Source organism: Crinia signifera, chromosome 11 (assembly GCF_055691185.1).
Source record: "Crinia signifera chromosome 11, ASM5569118v1, whole genome shotgun sequence".
Taxonomy (NCBI): Eukaryota; Metazoa; Chordata; class Amphibia; order Anura; family Myobatrachidae; genus Crinia; species Crinia signifera.
This window is the reverse complement of record NC_139227.1, coordinates 69364427-69384599: the sequence shown is the minus strand read 5'-3', so window position 1 is coordinate 69384599 and position 20173 is coordinate 69364427. Positions and strand designations below refer to the sequence as shown.

The 20173-nt window shown below is 43.2% G+C and overlaps 1 protein-coding gene across 2 annotated transcripts; it reads right to left on the bottom strand.

Annotated features, from left to right (window-relative positions):
- Nucleotides 1-1917: 1917 nt before the first annotated feature.
- WDR74 (WD repeat domain 74) lies at nt 1918-17523 on the bottom strand. 2 transcript variants are annotated; one of them, XM_083164173.1, is made up of 11 exons: nt 17454-17523; nt 16976-17082; nt 16721-16842; nt 14510-14573; nt 12334-12477; nt 9209-9310; nt 8348-8448; nt 7720-7775; nt 7494-7636; nt 3489-3545; nt 1918-2393 (listed from the first exon to the last, which is right to left on the bottom strand). In XM_083164173.1, the coding sequence occupies exons 2-11, from the start codon at nt 17003-17005 to the stop codon at nt 2214-2216; spliced, it is 999 nt and encodes a 332-aa protein (XP_083020299.1). In that variant the 5' UTR covers nt 17006-17082; nt 17454-17523; the 3' UTR covers nt 1918-2213. The 2 variants fall into 2 exon arrangements, with proteins under 2 accessions (XP_083020299.1, XP_083020298.1); XM_083164172.1 differs by having other exon boundaries at nt 17386-17522.
- Nucleotides 17524-20173: the final 2650 nt, after the last annotated feature.

The window sequence follows — 20173 nt, the reverse complement described above, 5'->3', positions numbered from 1 at the left end:
ACAATTTAATGACATGGATGCTGAATAAGCCAAAATCAGTCAGCCATGAGTGCCCCTTGTAGGAATTATTTTTCTTTTCTTTTGCAGTCTTTAAATGAGACATGAGAACTGCAACATAACACAGTATCATTCTCCAGAGCCACAGTACATCAGTGAGGTGATATGTTAAACACACATACACAATCCTATTTTCACTTTAATGCACTTTCACAAAAATGATTTGAATATTTCACAGTTCCTAATATCATACCAAATAAATGTTAAGTTTTAACAATTTTCTTGGGACACTATATTAAACAATATTAATGACATGGATGCTGAATAAGCAAAAATCAGTCAGCCATGAGTGCCCCTTGTAGGAATTCCTTTTCTTTTGTTGTGCAATCATACTGATTCCTGGGCAGCATCTCCCTATATACCTTAAACCTAAATGAATGGTAACACAAACAATTAGGGATCTCTGACAGTTACATGAAGACTGTGCGGACTAAATTCTTCTGTACCCTTTTCAGACTAACAGCCTGACCTGGGCAAGAGTCAGTGCTTTCAGAGAAGGTAATAATTATTTCCAGATTGTAACTGTGGAGGACTATAAATCTTGTTTTAGAATTTAAAGAGGCAAGAGTGGTTAGTAAAAGAATCAAGGCAATAAGTATCTCCGGTTCTTGTTTAGTTTCACGGCGGCAGCATGGCCGCCTGCTACTTCCGGGTTCGATGCTCGGAAAACTATCTAAAATAAAGTCCATGCCAGCGTGAATTGGTTCATACCCTCACTATCCACGTTGGCATTGAGTTGATTTTATATAGAGTAGCGAGCCACCGCACCCGTAGCGTGGGCGAGCGAAGCGAGTCCCGCAAGGGGACACAGGCGCTGCTGAGACTGAGACGCTGCCGCTAAAACGCTGAAACTAAACCGTATCTCCTACTTTAGTCAAAGAGGGGGGTATCGAGGATGCAAAGTGAGATAGGCTAAACTTCTCCTTAAGATCTTGAAGAGAAAGCAGAATGCCCCCTGTATCAAAACAGTTTATCGCATATCTGGATAACTAATCAAAAATCATTAAACTGAGATGTCCTAGCACAAACAGTTTATACTAATTACTTGAATAGTTATAAAAATACATTCTGTGTAATAAAAAGTTATATGTGTATGGTAGAAATGATCACTTAATAATTTTTTTTACATATTTAATTTAAATATAATCTTCCATGCGCCTGCACAGCATTCCATATTTGCATTATTTTTCGGATTTTTATTAAGTATCTTGTCCCCTTGTGCAGTGATGCTGCACCACTGCACTGTCATGTGGCATATACACAGCATAAATGTGCAGTTCAGCAGCAGCTAGTATTACCAACTGTGACACAGGAGAAGCAGGCAGCGATACCTGCAGAAGCTGCTCCAGAGTCCCAGCTGCACTGTGTACAGGATCTTGGAGCCAGTGTGCCTCAGTGGTGGCCCCAGGGCAGGCAGCCCCCCCCCCCCCCCAATCTGCATTTTTGTGATAATATGGCTTCGTAAATATACTTTTATAGATGTTACCTTGTAGCCATAGGCGCTTCTATTATGGGTGCAATGTGTGCAGTGTAGATGGGTTCATGATTCCGGGGATGGGGCACACCAGACCCATGTTTTAATAGTTACCTCTCTGGAGCCCCATGCCAGCCACTACATTCATACAGTGCGTATTTTAGTCTCTGGAACATGGTGGGCGCCATGTTTCCAGAGGCTTGCCCAAGTGCAATAGCCTCCATCACAATGCCAGTCTGTGGCAGTGCCAAGAGGAGGGGGCCTACGGAGAGTCTTCACACAGGCCCCCTCCTCTGTTAAAGAGCCACATGTGCCATCTCTCGTGCATGTATGGGGAAACACAAATATGAATGCAGATGTCAGTTTATTGATATTAAATAAGAGTCTTGAATAAAGTTTACTTTATTGTAAACTAGACCTGCAAATCCTTTCACTTTCTAGTCATACCTAAACAATGTCATGGACTATACAGAGAAAGTAGTGTCCAGCTTGGTTGCTGTACAGCTCTTGCAGACCTTGCACCCTTGGCCTCTCAATGAAGTTGATAAATCCAAGCCGAACATTTAAACGGTATAAAAGGGGGACATATTTCTGTGACTCTTCATAAAGTGCATTATCTTGTGTAGCACTGGGCACCATCCATCAGCAACTTCTAAGAAGATAAAGTCCAGTTTAGCATAATTCAAAGTTTCTTTTTCTTCTTCTTTTTAACTGTATTTTCAGTTGTTCCATCCACTACACTGGCCTCTTTTGTTCCTCGTTTCTTGGCGATGGTTTTGTCAGTCACGGTTTCCATGGTGGTCCAGACCTCATCTTCCTCTTCATCTTTCACATCTGCCGCTGGGAGTACAATCTCTTCTTCCTGTAGTTTTCAGAGTAAAACGCTGTCACCAACTTTATCATCATCACCCTTTACACCATATAGTACAGTATCTGCAGTGTCCCTTTGTGTGGACGGTTTAATGCATGGGTCTTCAACCTGTGGCCCTCCAGATGTTGTGAAACTACATGTTCCAACATGCATTGCCACATTTTTTTCCTATTAGAGCATGCCAAAACTGTCAGGGCATGCTGGGACATGTAGTTCCACAACATCTGGAGGGCCACAGGTTGAAGACCTGTGGTTTAATGGATTATTAGTCATTGAAGTTTAAACGATCCCAGTAAAAAGCGCACAATAGATCTTCGCGAATCTGAGCACTATGCCAAAAATGGATATAATTGAATATCTACTGCAGCCTCCCCATTGCTATTAATGGCCACAGTTCCTCTTTCTGACACTTTCCCATTACTCCATCATGAGTCTAATGTGTTCTCAAACGTTCTGCACAGCTTCAGTCAGTGGGCAGAACCTTTGGCAAGGTCAGCCAGCTGGAATAAGCCGATGATTGCAATAGCACAGTCTAACACACGCACTAAACCTTCTTAAAAAAAAATGAAATATGCCATACTGCAGAAGTACAAAAAAGTGCCCCATGGAAAGATAAGTGTGTGCATAGTACTACCCGTCTCATTCCACAGACCTGTAGTAACGCCAACTTCCAATGGTTCCACCATAGGGACTACCAAGCACACATGCCTCCCCTGTATGTATCATATTCACCCACACATTACTCACCTACCCCCACAGGCAAGGAAACACAGTGGCAGACTGGCAGAGACTCAGATTGCTGCTCATTTATTCTGACTGACCTCAATGACAACTTGGAAATGGTCACTGCAGCTGCCAGACCCCAACAGGGAGACCAGACAGATGTGGGACAGAACAGATACATGGCAATGACAGTGCTGGGACAGATGTCTCAGTTGTATTTTTGTTCCACTGTCCTGTTTCCTTAGGGGGGGGGCACACATGATGCAGACCTTGGGCTTCAGCATTCTTAATGGTCCCTTAAATAAGGAGAATGTCCATTTGCCCTCTAATCCTAGACATGAAATGTAAAACAGCTTAGCTTACCTCCCACTTGTCACGAGATGTCAACAAGAGACAGTTTAGCCGGGACTTTAAATACACCTATAGAAACAAATAAGAAACCGTGAGAAAAGGTCCCAGAGTATTAATGTTCCCACTGTATGTGTGAAAATGGTAAGCGCTTCAATTCTGCAGCTCATGCGAAATTAAATCAATGTAGCAGAATTTAAATCATTATTTATGAAGGAAGTGGAACAACATGCTAGTAATCAGAGCCTTCCTTTATAGGACATAGATAAACACAAATACACATCACAAAAAGGGCTTAACGGTCTGTCTGACTCTGATTTACAACTGCAAACATACAATTTCATTTAGATCGAGGTGTGGAATGTCCACCAACAGTGCGCTCAGCAGCCAAACAAATCTATGTATACAGGGTGTTTCCCTTAGCCCTTAAAATGTAACAGTGTTTAAAAGAATTTATACATATCTCAGTATCAGGCGCTGAAAGGTTCAACAATAGATATCCATTCCCCTTCGTTTGGATATGGTGCATATGAAAAATAAATGGGTGAATATAGTGAAGTACAGTTATGTACATACAAACTTTAATTCACACCAGTTAACAGACAAATGATGCTTGGCAGGTCACAATCAGATCCTCCCAGCACATCCACAATGACAATACAGTGTTAAAAAGAATCCATGTAGAGCCTTTCTATCTGGCTCGGAAGGAGTAACAATTACCGAATGGTTAGAACTGAGTGCCAGTTCAAAATAGGCTCAAGCGAATAAGTCCCGGGGCAAACTCACGAGTCTCAGCTTCTCACCACTTCGGCGTGTCTCCTCCGGGTCAGGCAGGAGGTACTCAGGTAGTTTGCCCCGGGACTTATTCGCTTGAGCCTATTTTGAACTGGCACTCATTTCTAACCATTCGGTAATTGTTACCCCTTCCGAGCCAGACAGAAAGGCTCTACATGGATTCTTTTTAACACTGTATTGTCATTGTGGATGTGCTGGGAGGATCTGATTGTGACCTGCCAAGCATCATTTGTCTGTTAACTGGTGTGAATTAAAGTTTGTATGTACATAACTGTACTTCACTATATTCACCCATTTATTTTTCATATGCACCATATCCAAACGAAGGGGAATGGATATCTATTGTTGAACCTTTCAGCGCCTGATACTGAGATATGTATAAATACAATTTCATTTATCTTTAAGTGAGCCACTTGTGTATTATATTATTATAATGCACATAAAGGGATTTATTCTGGTTGGCTCGCTATGCAGCAGTAGTTTACTCTGCCTGCCGCCTTGGCAATATCCCTGCCGCAGTGCCAATGGATGTTTTGCATAAACATCAATTCGCAGGGTAGCGTGCGGCCCCAAAATCATTTATTACAAAATAAATTTTTATTGATTTGAGGTACAGCAAATACAGTCTAATTCAGTTACAAGGTTGTCAAGTAGAGAATAATATATTTGCAAAGTAATGTACACAAAAACTGGTGCAAAAACAATGGTATGTAACAAGAGAAAAGAAAGAGTGATAGGAGAAAGAAAGGATAGGGGAAGGGAAGCGGTGCTCCGGTACGTTCGTGAGTATGACATTAAAAAAAAAGATAAAACATCTAGTCATGTATATGTGAAAATACGACATGTGAAAACTGTCGAACATTATCAACAGAGGAAAGGGTCAGCAGAAAAGTAAGCAAGAGGAGGGGCAGAGGAGTTCCAAGTCTAAGAGGATTGGGACGCCATAACTTCTTTATAGGTCCTGGTATCTCTGAAGAGCAGCCAACGGGACCAAGTATACCTAAACTGGGCGTGTCTGTCATCGACATAGGATAGGATGTCCTCCATGTCCATGTAAAAGTCTATTTTTTGGAACCAGTCCTTTATTGTTGGAGGAGAGGAGGAGCGCCATCTCACCGGGATAACCCACTTAGCGGCGTTGTTCAGGTGGCATAGCAGGGAGTTTTTATATCTCGAGAGGGGGGTTGGGGAGAGGTGGAACAACCAAAATAGTTTGTCGGTGGGGATCTGATCGCCAAGAATAGTCTTAGATAATCTAAAGATCTCTGACCAAAAAGACAGGATGAGAGGGCACTGCCACCATATGGGCAGTGGATTCCCAACGCCAGCAGATGTTGGGAACTGCACCCATTTTGGAGAGGGTGTCTGGGCATCTATACCATCGGGACATTAATTTGTATTGTGTCTCGCGTACTCCAACATTAGTGGAACATGCGTTTGCGGCCCTGAAATCATTTGATGGTCGCCAACCATTGAATCATTTCTACAGTGCTCGCAAATCCTGTGACATCAGCCTCCCGCTCCCAGCGTTCTCGTGAGTACACCCCGGAAACACAGGGTGTTCGCATGCGAATCGTTTGGCGGTTTAAATGTAGAGATGAATAACTGATGTTCAGTCTGAATAACTCCTATGCACCAGCCCATGTGTATGCGAGCACCTCCACAGCTGGAGACATAGGGTTTATTTATCAAAATTGAGGATTTTCAAGGAATTGGACAGTGGTTTAATAAAACAAATGTATTAAAAGCATCAGAATACATTTTTCCCATTAATAAATTTGCCATTTAAAAGGTAAATAATGCATACACTCTACAAGTGTCAGGACTACGCCGGAGGGATGCGGCAACATTTTTCCTATAGAAAATCTATCAATAGCTACTCCGGTAATGTTAATGGTTTCATGAACCTCTATGTCTCTTTCCGCCACAGCAGTCTCTACTTTATGTGTTTTGTTCAGATTTCCATGTCAATAAAACTTTATCTACCCTGCCTTACAGGACATCAAATAAGGATCATTGTTGTCACTTAATGCCTCCAAATAGAAGCACAAACAACTGGTTCTGCTGGCATTTTCATACATGATCTTAACTTATCAACTCTATGGCCCTTATTCTGGTCGGTGCGGATATATCCGCGTGCGTTCGGCCCGCCGATGTTTTGTGTCTGCGCATGTGCAGAGGCGTCTCTGCGCATGTGCGAGCGGGGCGTACGGCCAAATCCCGCATGATATGTGAACACTCGGAACAGGGGGTGGAGAGGGGCGTAAAGGGCTATTTGGGCTCATTACCATATGCATACGCCCCGCGTTTCATGGGCGTTCCCATGCAAACGCTGGGCGTACGTATGGTAATGCGGCCGTGACGCACGTGTAGGGGGCGGACATATGACATCGCCGGATGTCAGCTGCCCGCCCAGATCCCTGCTTTTGCACGGAAAAATGTCCGTGTGGTCTGAGGTTGCGGGAGCTGGTGGAGCACTCGGTCTGCGACCATCGAATGATGGGGGAGGTTCCCTTAGATGGAGGAGGCGTATTCCGTGAAAAATACACGTGCGGTCTGTTCGGCCAGCTTCTTACCGTGTACGGACGGAGTTGGCGATCCATATGGAAGGCGGGGTTTCGCACGCACGGTCCTGGCCGCATAATCGGATCCGGCCGCACCGATCAGAATAAGGGCCTATGTGCTTATAGGTTATCAATATTTCCCCAAATGGAAATGTAAAATGTCCCCGAATGGTAACTGCTACCAGTGCCACTAGTCACAGCATAACAGGTTCTAGCTAGGGATGGCCATCGATGAGTCAAAATAATCAATGATTTATGGCCAATGTCGAATACTTTGCCATCGATGGGGGAGAACCAGATGGTTTTCCTCCATCAATGGCACACCAAAACCGATGTTTTGCTTTTGTTTCTTTTTCAAAGTGCCGGGGCATGGAGTATACCTCCACCCCTGACACCCGTGAAGCCCCGCCCACGTGTTTTGATTGTCCCACAGGCCAATCAGTCACACATAATGGATGGCCATCGATATGTAAAACTATTGATGGTCATCCATTGCATAGTTTTACATTGATGGTAAAGGCAACGATGGCCATCCCTAGTTCTAGCTGGCTGTCCCAGGCAACTTAGAGAGATTATATACCGAATACAGAGTAAAGGAAAAACATAATAAATATATTATCAGGAAAGTAGACAATTGGACTATGTATTCCAAAGCACATACCTTGTGCAGCAGTTCCTTGTCATTTAAGTTATGGAGCCTCATGAACCTGTCCAGGCCACAGGAGGCTACAACAGGCATCGACTGGTGACACTGGATGGAGCGGACAGAGCCGGCACTGCCTTTTAGGGAACACCGGAGACTACCTAATATGGAGAATAAATACAATTAGCCTAGTGCTGATGACAGAGTGAGGTAGGGAGTCCTATCCATTACAACAAATCTTTACCTTTCCTCAAATCGATCACACCCATGTTGCCATGAGAATTCCCAACCACTACAGACCTGTAAGGGAATGCTTCAGTCAATAACAATACACACATTTGCATACAACATATAGTATACATCAGAACTAAACTTCTGTTTTAGAGCAAATTAGTCCAAACAACTAAAAGCCATTGAGCGGGAGCCGGCCGCTGGCGTGGATGGCGGTAGAAACGCCATCCACAGCAAGGACCAGGCCGGCTCCATCTTTATATGCATGTGCTATGCTGCAGCGTGTACAATGCTAAAACACTGCAAAATCCATCTACATAACAGACTTCTGTGTAACTCTGTACCCTTCACTCTAACAGAAGTGTAACTACACAAGATCCGACCAAAAAGTTATTTGTAAATGACATGACTATATAAAAGGGAAACTATTTTGAAAAGAATATAAATGAAAAAAAATATTTATATATATTCTTAAAGGGGAAAGCAAATGGGACACAATGAGCTATTTGGTTATATAAACCTTATAAACAAATGGAAAATGAACAGCATATTTAAAAAGGTATAGAAATCACTGTACAAGAACACTTCCAAAGTCAGGCAGAAAAATGTGTATTAGATATAGAAAACAAGAGCTACAGCACCTGCCATCCGGAGTGATGCTCAAAGCAGTTATTGGATCCTCGCCGAATATTACCTCCAAAACCGGCCGTCTCTGTGGGGAGCTCGGGTCATAGACTCTAACCTGTGGGGGGACCAGCCGCAATGTAAATACTAATGTACATGAACAGTTTATGTTGTACATGTAAAGTGCATTCTATTCCCACTGCACAACATTTACTTACAAGATGTATGGGTTATTGGGACGACCACAGGAAGATCGACATGCAATGTGTCGACCACTGAAGGTGGACACATGAAAAGGTCGACATAAGCATTAGGTTGAAATGGGGAAGGTCGACAGTCAAAAAAAATGTCTTTCATGGGTTTTTGTCCCAAATGTCGACATGGACACCGTATCGGTGCATGGCTCCCTAGGCTCGCCATGCCGCTACTCTGTTCTCTAGCCATGGCCTGGTGGACGATAGGGAATTAAATACCGCCTGTCAGCTCAAACAAAAAAAATGATGTGGAAAACCCATGTCAACCTTTTAACTGTCGAACTAATGACACCTTTCGACCTACAGCCACTGTCGACCTTTTCACGTGTCAACCTTCATTGGTCGACCGAATACAAGCATAAATAAACATTTGGAGTCTGCAGGGATTTGGAGTTTGTGGGGGATTAGAGAGTTCACGTAATTCAATTTGTAAATAAGCTTTCCCAGATCTCCACTTTTATAGAATAACCTTTCATAAAGATCAGGTAAGTCCACAGCTTGCATGGCAATTTAAGGAACCACTACCAAGGATTTATTTTCATTTAATGCCTCCAAGTCAGCTTCACCAGGGATTTCCAAGCACTGATGAACATATGGAGAATTAAGAGAACACTTCGCACTCACTTGATAGTAACTTGTGCAGGTAACCACCTTGTCTGACTCTGGGAGGAAATCCAGGTCACGAATCCACACAGGTACACGAAGATCAAGCCAATCATTCTTTAACTGAAATGAGACATTTGCATACAATGTAATGACATTTCAGTCTTTATATAAAGACTGAAATGTCAGTTTTTCATTCTATATAGAATTAAACCCTTCTAAATAGATTTTAAAGTTCTTCTACTATTTCTTAGCAATGCTCCAAGACTAGTGCAAAATAATATTAACTCCTTTACACTAAGATTTTGAAGTTATCGGCTTTTTTGCAATTTTGGATCAACTTACAAATCTGTAATGATTAAGTCAAAAAGGCAATAAAAGGTTGAGTTATCCCTTATCCAAAATTCTTATGGTCCCGAGCACTTTGGATAATGGATTATGTATTTCGGAATATTTTTATATTTGAAGGAGGTATCTTGCATTTATGTTGTGCAAGAACATCAAACCCATGCACACAAATATATATTATTATATATTATTTGTACATGAAACAAAGTTTGTTTACAATCTCAGGCACTGAATTTGAATCGCTGGCCACACATCAGACCAACTTTCCTCCAACCATCCAACTAGTTGGTTGGCGGGACTGAAAATCTGGTACTGTATGGGGGCAAATGCCAATAAGCAATTTGCGTACAAACTCAGGAGAATAGACAAAAACATTCAGTGAAATTGTTTATATCGAATAGGTCCAACTACAGTACATTGTCTGAGTGACAGTTATTGTCCATTTTCCGATTTGGGAAACAAATGACTTAATTACACTTGCTCCTATCCAGTACCAGGTTTTTATTCCAACCAACCAACTAGTTGGAGGAAAGTTGGTCTGATATGTGGCCAACATAAGCAATCATTTTCTTGCACATATTTAGTGCAAGAAAATTCCATTTCCCAGTAGTGGCAGTTACAGATGTGCCCAGTAGGTTTTTAGCAAAATAAATAAAAAAGATAAATACATTTAGGAGACTATGGTTTTCAGCCTAATTTGGATAATGTATACTTAACCTGTAGTACTATCAACTAACATGAGATAACAGACATAAGGGGCAGATGTATTAAGCCTTAAAAAGATAAATGCAAGGGTAATAAAGAGTGCTAAACATCCAATCAGCTCCTGACTGTCATTTTTTAAACACAGCCTATAAAATGACAGGTACAGTTGGAGATAATTGGCTGGACGTTTATGACACTCCCATTTATCTCTTTTTAATACATCTGCCCCATTATTAGGAGTTATGGCCAGCACTTCTTGCTCAGTGTGTAAACAATGGCCCTTAAAAAATTTACCTTCTTTAAAAAAAAAGTACTTGTTTCCTAGCAAGGCGCCCATCGCATCGTATACCATTACACTAAATAAGGTATACAATGGTATGCGATGCAATATTGTACAATAAAATATTGCATCATATGCCATACGATGCAATCGTATACGATTTTTGATTGTACAAGCACCCTGATGGGCCCCCCATAGTCAACGCCCCCCCCAGGATTAATGCCAACCCGAAGCATGTCGAGCGCAGCGAGCCCGCAATGGGTGGCGGTACGCATCCTCCGACCTTTTCATACCCCCACTATCCACGTCGGAGTTGATCTTAGATAGTGTGGCAAGCCTCGCGAGGGGACGAGGAATACGAACCCGAAGCATGGCGAGAGAAGTCAGTTATGCGAGGGGACGCGGAATACATGTAAAGTAATCGGTGTCCCCTAATCCGTGTCACACTATCTAAAATCAACTCCACACCGACGTGGATAGTGGGGGTATGAAAAGGTCGGAGGATGCGTACCGCTGTGCTTGCCACGCTTCGGGTTGGCGTTGATAGTGGGGGTGGCGTTGCCAATGGGGGTGCATTTAATATTAAAAGCACCCATCAGGCTGCTTGTACAATTAAAAATCGCATCACATGCCACTATATTGCATGCAATGCGATTGTATAAGATGTAATACAATGAAAATCGGGGGGCGCCGTGCTAGGAAACAAGTACCAAAAAAAATGCAACAATGATGGTGTATTATATTTTGTATTTTTTTTCAAAATTATACTAGGACATATTGTAAATTACATTGTTTTAGAACCAAAATTTCAATTGTGAGACAGGCTTAGCTAAATTTCTAATAACACAGTACATAAGAAAATATGGTACACAAAAAAAAAAAAAAAAAAAAAAAAGGGGGGGGGGTGTGTTTCACAATAAATATTACAAATTGAAACGAAAAAGTTGGAAAAACACAAAGAGGCCACCCACATAAAGGGCAGTATTCAATGTGAATAATGGCGATGTGCAGCGAATCCGGTTTAGGATTCACTGCACATTCGCCGTGTTACGGAGGGCTGGAGCATTCGCTGCCAGCCCTCCCTGTCGTCCTATTCAACGCCGCAGGGGCTCGCTGCCCCTGACGGTGAATTTTTACCCTTGCGGCAGGCAGGGAGATGGAAGCCTCCCTGCTTGCGTCGGACACTGTGGGGCAGAAGCAGGGAACTGGGGTAGGGAGCTGCTGCACTGCTCCCGCTCGGCATATGTAATGAGCGGGAGGAGTGAATATATGAATATCTAATGAGCGGCTCTCGGCTCCCTGCTGGCTGTTATGTGTAAAAAAAATTAATTAAAAATGAAATATATAATAATTTGCAGTAAGTACATAAAAAAAAAAAATTGCATGCCCCTTCAGAAAAAAAATACAGATTTTTTACACCAAAAAAAAATCAAAAAACCTTTCTTTTAAAAGATCACAGTTCAGCTCACCATAAAAAGATGGCGATTGCTACATTTTGACACACGGCGAAAATCACTTAGAAAGCAATTCACCATCTGATCATTGAATACACTCACGGCGAATCACACTAAAAAACCCATTGAATTATGGCGACTATCAGACAGCAAATTGTCCATCATTCACTGTTCGCCGTCGGCGAATCGTGCATGGTGAATAGGGCGAATCAGTTTTTCAGTAAAAAGATTCACCTTAGAGCACGAAACTAGCACACATTCACCGTAGAACATGGCGACTCATCCTCATTGAATACTGCCCAAAGCATGACACGTCATATTTCCAGAAGACGCCTTATGTCACATATTAGGCAACTTACATTCTTGGCTCGGAAAATTGGTTCTTCTGGATTTTGCAGATCCCATATTTTTAAGTCATTTTCTTTGCCTCCAGTCCCAACCTTGTGACGGTGAGCATTACACTGACGCATCTTCTCAACACCAGGGCCAACTTGCAGCTCCAACTGGTATAAATACATTGTAAAAGAAATTGCGAGTTACACCAATGTAAACAACACTTGCAGATCTTCTATGGTACACCTCCAATATGTACATGATAAAGAGACTGCCCATAGTAGGACAGAGTAAGGGAAGGAAGGGATCTGTCCACATTGAAAATAACCCAAACCCATAATAAATGTATTTAATAATAATGATGTAGCAGGGAATATTTCTTATATTGGATAATGCATTACACCCACTCCAGAATATTTTGACAGAACGGTGTAGCTCTTTCAGTGATCGGTTGCTTCACCCTAGATCAGGCATGTCCAAACAATGGAGCTCCAGCTTTTGTAAAACTACAAGTCCCATCATGCATTGCCACATATTTGCTTTTATGGAATGATAAAACTATGTCAAGGAATGATGGGATTTGTAGTTTCACAACAGCTGGAGGGCCATCGTTTGGACATGCCTGCCCTAGATGCTCAACAGAGAGATACCTCAGGTCTTTTCTTCCAGCTGGGATTAGATACAGGGCTGGGCAACACCGGCCCTCCAGATGTTAGTGAACGACACATCCCAGGATGCTTTGCATTAGTTTCAGCATGGCCACATAGCAAAACTAATGCAAAGCATCCTGGAGTGTGTAGTTCACTAACATCTGGAGGGCCGGTGTTGCCCAGCCCTGGATTAGAATGTACAACGGTCATGGTCTGTAGTAGTCCTTCATGTTCTTAGATTCTAGATTTATATTGTTTGGACTTCTTATCCTGTGTATTCTTCTATTTAACTCTTATCTGTACTTTGAACCTTGCTGTAACAATTGCAAAAGTCTCCATTGTGAGACGAATAAAGGAATTCTATATCTATTCCTAGACATTTATGATTTGAGGTTTTACACTTCCACACAATCACATGATAAAAAAAAAGCTTCCCATAGGAGACTTGTCAGTTTATACTGTAGTTTAATATTACCATAAATATTCATGTGTAAAAATGTAATAAGAAAGTACGGCACATTGCCCAGGATTTGGAGGAGTTCCAGTAAAGCCTGAATGGGGCAATATCCATCAACAGCATCATGTGTGGTATAAGCATCACTATCTATTCTCTGTGGTAATGAGACATTTGCATATAAAGGTAAAGACCTCTGTATGTGTAGCCAGTTACAAGCTGTTCATTGGTTCCCCATAGCAACATCCCATCTGAAATAGAAATCCCATTTTACTAAATTTTCAACCATAGTATATAGCAGTATAGATGTGAAGGACTTGCTGTAGGCATTCAGATTTGGAACCACATTATCTAGGATACATGGATCAGTCATAAACGTAGGACTTACTTTATATAAATCTTAATACACTATGCTTTCACTTTCTCAAGTCTAAAGGTGCCCACACACTAAAAAGATCTGCGATCGTAAGATGTGCGCATAAATTAGCCTTGAAATCTTTTGTCCGTCCTGGACAAAAGATTTCAGGCAAGCGCACATCTTTACCAAAGATTTTTCTTAAGATCTCATGTGCGTTCCTATGGATCTTTTGTTAAATCTTCTGATCTTTCGTGCAGCACGTAAGATCAGAAGATTCAGCTAAAGATCCACGGGAGCGCGCATCGGACCGATATCGGCCAATTTTCGACCGGTTATCAGTAAAAACCAATATATTGGCCGATTTATCAGAAATCGGCCAATCGGCACAAAAATCGTTCTAGTGTGTGCACCTTAAGGGGCAATCAATTATTTCTGCACCATTCAGGCAAGCAAGCAGCGGGGGAGGATGGAGACACATTTGAAATGTGCAAAAACTCAGTGGTTTGGGCACCCTAACCAGGATTAGCCATTGTGAAGGATAAACCCAGTACTAATGGGTATAAACACACTGCTTGTGCGCCCAAGGGGGAAAGGGGACAACATAATTGCTTCGATGGGCACCTATTAACATTTGGGCACCCAGGAAAAAATTGAATTTCCTCATTAAAGGAATTTAGGGATGGGACCACAGAACTTTAAATGGTCTGTAGACTTTCTCTACTACCTTCATATATACTCACATTATCACATGCTCCTTCCTTCCACACCTTCAGTAATCCTGACTCCACACAGGTAAGAAGTGCACTGCAATGAAAAAGGAATGACTATTAGCGATGTAATCTGTTATACATCACTTTGCATTTTCTAAATCCTGGCCAGTGATCAGAAATTGCTGCTGAGCGCTTGGACAGGAGGCTTGCATGTGTTTACTACACAAGAGAGGACTATCATATTGCGCAGGATAAAGTTTATTAAAGCAATTAAGACCCACAATTGTGAGATCTGTCCAAGAAGTCACTGTTATGCCAAATCTAAATGTAATATGCTCAGTGCATCTAGATCAGGCATGTCCAAAGTCAGGCCCAGGGGCCAATTGCGGCCCGTGCTGTCATTTCAAGCGGCCAGCAGCCTCCAGCTAGAAGCGGACAGAGCATCAGATGTGGGAAGCACAGGACACTAAAGGAGGGGCCCCGGCGAGCGCGCCTTTACCTTGCCATCTGCTGCAGTGAGGAGGTGCCAGCCGCCACAGTCAGATGTGTTTGGCATCCTACCCCTGCTGCTGCAATCGTATATCACCCTACTCCACAATCACAGTGACAGCAGTGTTTGGGGAGGGGGGCAGCAAGGGGGAAGCTTGCTCCCGTAATATGCAGAGCGGAGGAGGGCGGCAGTAGGAGCCCAAGCATCTCCTATCCTTGCAGTGCCTGCTTTGCCTCTCCTTCCTCTGGCTCACACAAGGGGCTGGGAAACATACAGAGAAGGGAGGGGGCAGAGTGGGGGACATAAAGTGAATGGGGGCAGAGTGAGGTACATAGTGAATGGGGTTCATACAGTGAATGGGAGTCATACAGTGAAGGAGGGTCAGGCTTGTGGACATACAATGAATGGAGGCACTGATGGACATTAAGAGAAGGGGGCAGGCTGGGGAACATACAGTGAATGGGGGACATACCGTGAAGGAGGGGCAGGCTGGGGGATATACAGTGAATGGGGGCAGAGTGAGGGACCATTCTGATGTGATTAATGATTTAAAGAATGTCAGTCTGAATGATCGGCCTCCACACATTTACACTTCACCAAATCTGGCCCTCGACGCAAAAAGTTTGGACACCCCTGATCTAGATGCTTTAGGTAACAGAGAGAAATCGGACTGTTTGCCATAGCTGGACTGTAAAGGGGAGGATGGTCCTGAGGCTGGTTTCACACTGTCCGGCTCCTGCCGGACGGGAAATTACCGCACGGCTTAAAAGCCGTGCCGCCCCTACAGTGTGTAATGGACAGCTATGTGTCCATTCACACAGGACGGCCACGGCACGGTTACCGGGTAGCAGCCGGATCTTTCCACTGCAGTGTCCGGCTGCCGTGCCGTGGCCGTCCCGTCCTCACAGGTCAGTGTGTGCTGAGGGCGATGGGGGCCTTTCACACACACCGGTCATTTGGTGTCCGGTTTTAGCGCTCCACCGCCCCCAAACTGACGTCACTTCAGTTTTTACCCTCAAATTTACATAGCAATGGCTCATGGAGCCGGTGCATGTGAAAGAGACAACTGTCAGGCAAAAAGCCGGACAAAATGTGTCCGGCTTTTTGCCGTCCGGACAAAACCGGAGTGTGTGAAACCAGCCTAACACCCAGGGGTCTCTTCACTGCTCCAAACAATGTCCACTGCCTGACTACTGGAGTAAGAGGTAATCTCTGTGCTGCCTCTCATTTCCTGCCACATCTGGTGGGCACCAGGACACAAAGACATGACTTAAAACCTGAACCTTCTACTCATGCACTAAATCTCTTCACATTACATTATTATTATAACCAGAATAACCGGTGTGCAGCAAGGACAGCAGCTAGACAGGCTGGGAGTGAATTAATAAGGTTCTGGTAGGCTGGCAAAGGAAAAAATACATTGTTTCTATCCAGTACAGTGAATGGCACAAGTAACCAGTCTTCAATACTACATTAATACTTTCTGAGGAAGCCGCTGATGGGAAAGTGTCAGCCAATGAATTACATCCTGTTTGTTGCCATGGGTCAGGTTAAGTCTGCATCAGGTACATGATGTCATACACTGCGATGCTGCCAGTAAGGGGCATAGTGGCAGAAGGTCCCCCTGCAAGCTTTAATCCATAACCAACCTATCCCATTTTTATTCCCAGCAGTTAAGTTAGTAAGCATTAAAATGTGCAGCATTCTGCGAGAGACAGCTCAATTTCCAATGACAATATACAGTTACTTACTTGTCCAGGACACCAAGACCTCGGAAAACCCCATCGCCTCCTCTGCATTCATGGACTTCAGTAAATTTAGATTTTTCGGTATTGAATACTTTGACGGTCCCATCTTGGCACCCTATTAGCACCTATATAAGAAATACATATTACATCACAACATCAGCTTAATGCTTAGAGATTTGCAGATATTACTGGATATGTTTTGTCTCCATGTAGACAAGTTCGTGGTACACAACCCATAGAATCAAATCGTGCTCTCACCTCAGACTCCTGTGCGTCTCCAAAGCACATTGCGGTCACCTCCTGCCCATGGCTCAGAGAGGAGACTTCTGTGTAGTTTGTGGCCTGTTTCTTCACTAAATTTATGCCTGAAAAGGGTTAACAATAAGAAACACCTCATTATTACACAACTACCTATAGCTGTACATAGTATACTACATTCTGAACTTTAATCAAAGAGTAAATCTAAGAAATATAAATATATTTCTATATGTGTATAACTGGTTGTCAACCAAACTGCTAACACACATACACTACAAAACACACAGAGACAGTTCTCTGGACGCACACATTATAGATCATTACATTCATTTTACTGTGTAACCATAAATGTGGTTGTTTACTACACACTTCCTCTATAATGGGGAAAAGAAACCTATATGACCCCTAACCTTTCAGAATCCCGGTCTCGGTACCGACCCACACGTGATTCCATGCAGGCGCCGCCATATTTACTAACCAGGTGTAGGAAAGTGGCAAAAACTTCCGTTCTGTTACTTCCTGCCGTAGGGGTTATTGGGAAATGTAGTTCCGACTAGATCGTAGGCCGACATATAGTTATGCTTTTAAACAACAGATATTGCCATCTAATGGCAGAAAGATGAACTGCAGGTAATTGTGACAAGATCTGCTCAATGGCTTTAGGCCACATTAGCCTCTGCTGGTACTGTGGTAGTTACCCATTGCATCCCAGTATTTGACTGAACAATCTATTCGAATCTTATTAAAGATATTAGTTTAGATTATTTGTGAATAGCAACCATAATAATTTGTGTTATTTAAGTTATCACATAAGAGCGCTGTGTATATAATATATTCTATTATTCAAAAGGGAATGAACTTCTGGACTAGGTAAAAACCAGAACATCACAGCATACCTGCCAACTGTCCCAATTACAGCAGGACAGTCCTACTAATTAGAGACTTTCCCGCTGTCCCTTCCATGGGTGGCAGACAGTGTCCCACAGGCTGGAGGTGGGGGCAGTTGGGGGGAGCTGGAGTAGGGTTACCACCCGTCCGAGATTACCGTCCGGTAATTAAGCCGGGTGTCCGGAGTCCGGACGGGTGGCATTCCCGTACTATACATTGTCCGGGAAAAGAGCAGGGAAGGAGAGTCCCTGGCCTGACAAAGATAGAAGAGCAGGCTAATTTAAATCTCGTGCCAGCTCGCACAGGCAATCGGGAGCAGCAGCTCCTGATTGGCTGGAGGATCCGCACGAGATTCAAATAGTGCAGACCTGCTCTGACAGAGATACAGCCGCCGTGGCAGGCTGCGCTTCCTTCAGTGCTCTGCCCATATGCTTGCTCATAATGTTATTTGGTATAACGTGTAATGGGCATTACGGTGTTTGGTATAATGTGTAATGGGCAGTATGGTGTTTGGTATAACGTGTAATGGGCATTACAGTGTTAGGTATAATGTGTAATGGGCATTATGGCGTGTGGCATAATGTGTAATACGTGTGTGACGTGTAATAGGCATTTTACAAATATTTGCCAAGCCCTGGCATAACGTGTAATGGGCATGTGTGGCATTACGTGTAGTGGGCATCAGTGTGTGTGGCTTAACATAACTTTTGTAATATCCCTACAAGCAGTATAGCCTTGGCATCTAATGCAACCCTGACAGTTGCCCAACCATTGTGATGTTTGCGTGTTAACCGGTTGCATGTCTGCTCTCAGTAGGAGGTCCTTCAGATTGCGACCCCTGCTGGTGCTTAGTGAAGGCGCTCCTTTTGTCACATTCCCAAAAAGCAGGATCAGAGGCAATTATGGAAGAATTCTTCTTGAGTGCTCTTTGTATGGTTTTGAGGTTGGTGATGGTGTCACATTGTACATTCAGAATGAATTAATCTTGTTTTGCCTTTCTATCACCTTTAGGACAATCCTGGAATATCCTTCTCGCCCTAGTAAGGTTTGTCCGCAATATGTTACGACTGTCTCCTCTAGTGTTGAACCTTTCTTGGCAGTCTATCAGTTGTAGTTCTGCTACTGCTGGATCAGAGTTATTATGTAATACCCTGACCAGTTGGGATATCGGTAAGCTGATTTTCAAAATATTGGGGTGGTGGCTTGTTGACCATAAAAGGGTATTGTGGTCTTCTTGGCTTATTATGTAGTGTGTAGGCCAATCTAGACTCCTTCAAAAACACTGTGATGTCAAGAAAGTTCACTGTGTGGGGTCAGCTGAAGCGGTAAAACGTATAGGTGAATCTAGTCCATTGAGAGTCTCCACCATATGGTTAAATGACACTACCCTCCATATGATGAAGATGTCATTAATGAATCTTTTGAAGTATACAATATTTTTGCTAAATGTACCACTAAATGCTCTCACTTTCTATACAGGACCACCGGGAAAATGATAGACACTTAACTCTATACGGCATGATTGCAGGTGAGAATTATCATTTGCATTTTTTTTTTCATTTAATCATCATGATCAATTTACCAGCGGAAGTATAACCTGGTTTGAAGATATTGCCTAAAGGTTATAACAAATACAGCAACTTAAGTGTTCATGCATTATCTTCACTGTCGCTTCCTATTAATGAGGCAAAATAATTGCGATGATGGGGGAAATTTAATAGGAGGAGAGATTCAGAAAGTGAGAGATTTGGTAAGAAATCTCCAGTTGTTTTAAAGCGGAAATCATTTAAACTGCAAAATAAACTGTGTTTGCAGTGTAAATGATTGCCTCTTTAAAAAAATATGGAGATTTCTCACCTAGGGGCCCATTTATCAAGTAATATTTGCGGTTAAATCAGATGTTTTCGGGGGTTAACCGCAAATATTAAGTAGCACTGAGATGTATTAAGGGGGACCGCAGCAGGAATCTCCGATCCCTGCTGCGATCCCCCCTGCAGCGCCGCCGGCCACATCCACCATAGGTTTCTATGGGGGATACGAAGCTGCCCGATGTATCAACATCGGACAGCCCGGCATCGCACCCCTGGGCTATCGCCATTCTAATGTGGCGATAGCCCATTGTAGCCTATGGTTACATATCGCACTGCCCGAGCGGCAGTGCGGTCACAGGGGTCACGGGGGTCAGCGCATAACCGCCCATGCGCAGACCCCCCGGCTTCCGGGTCAGGGCTTTGCAGGGATGGGCTCCTTTCGGAGCCCTGTCCCTGCGCACAACTGATAATAAATTGGGGCAAAATGATTGCCTTTTAC

Bases quoted from the DNA above. Each gene is read 5' to 3' on its own strand.
- WDR74 (XM_083164172.1), bottom strand. From the start codon at position 17,443: ATGGCGGCGCCTGCATGGAATCACGTGTGGGTCGGTACCGAGACCGGG. The intron at 9,311-12,333 runs GTAAGTTGCCTA...GTCTCATTTCAG, and splicing joins CAATTTTCCGAGCCAAGAAT to TTAAAGAATGATTGGCTTGA. The intron at 3,546-7,493 runs GTATGTGCTTTG...TTGTTTCTATAG, and splicing joins ACAAGGAACTGCTGCACAAG to GTGTATTTAAAGTCCCGGCT.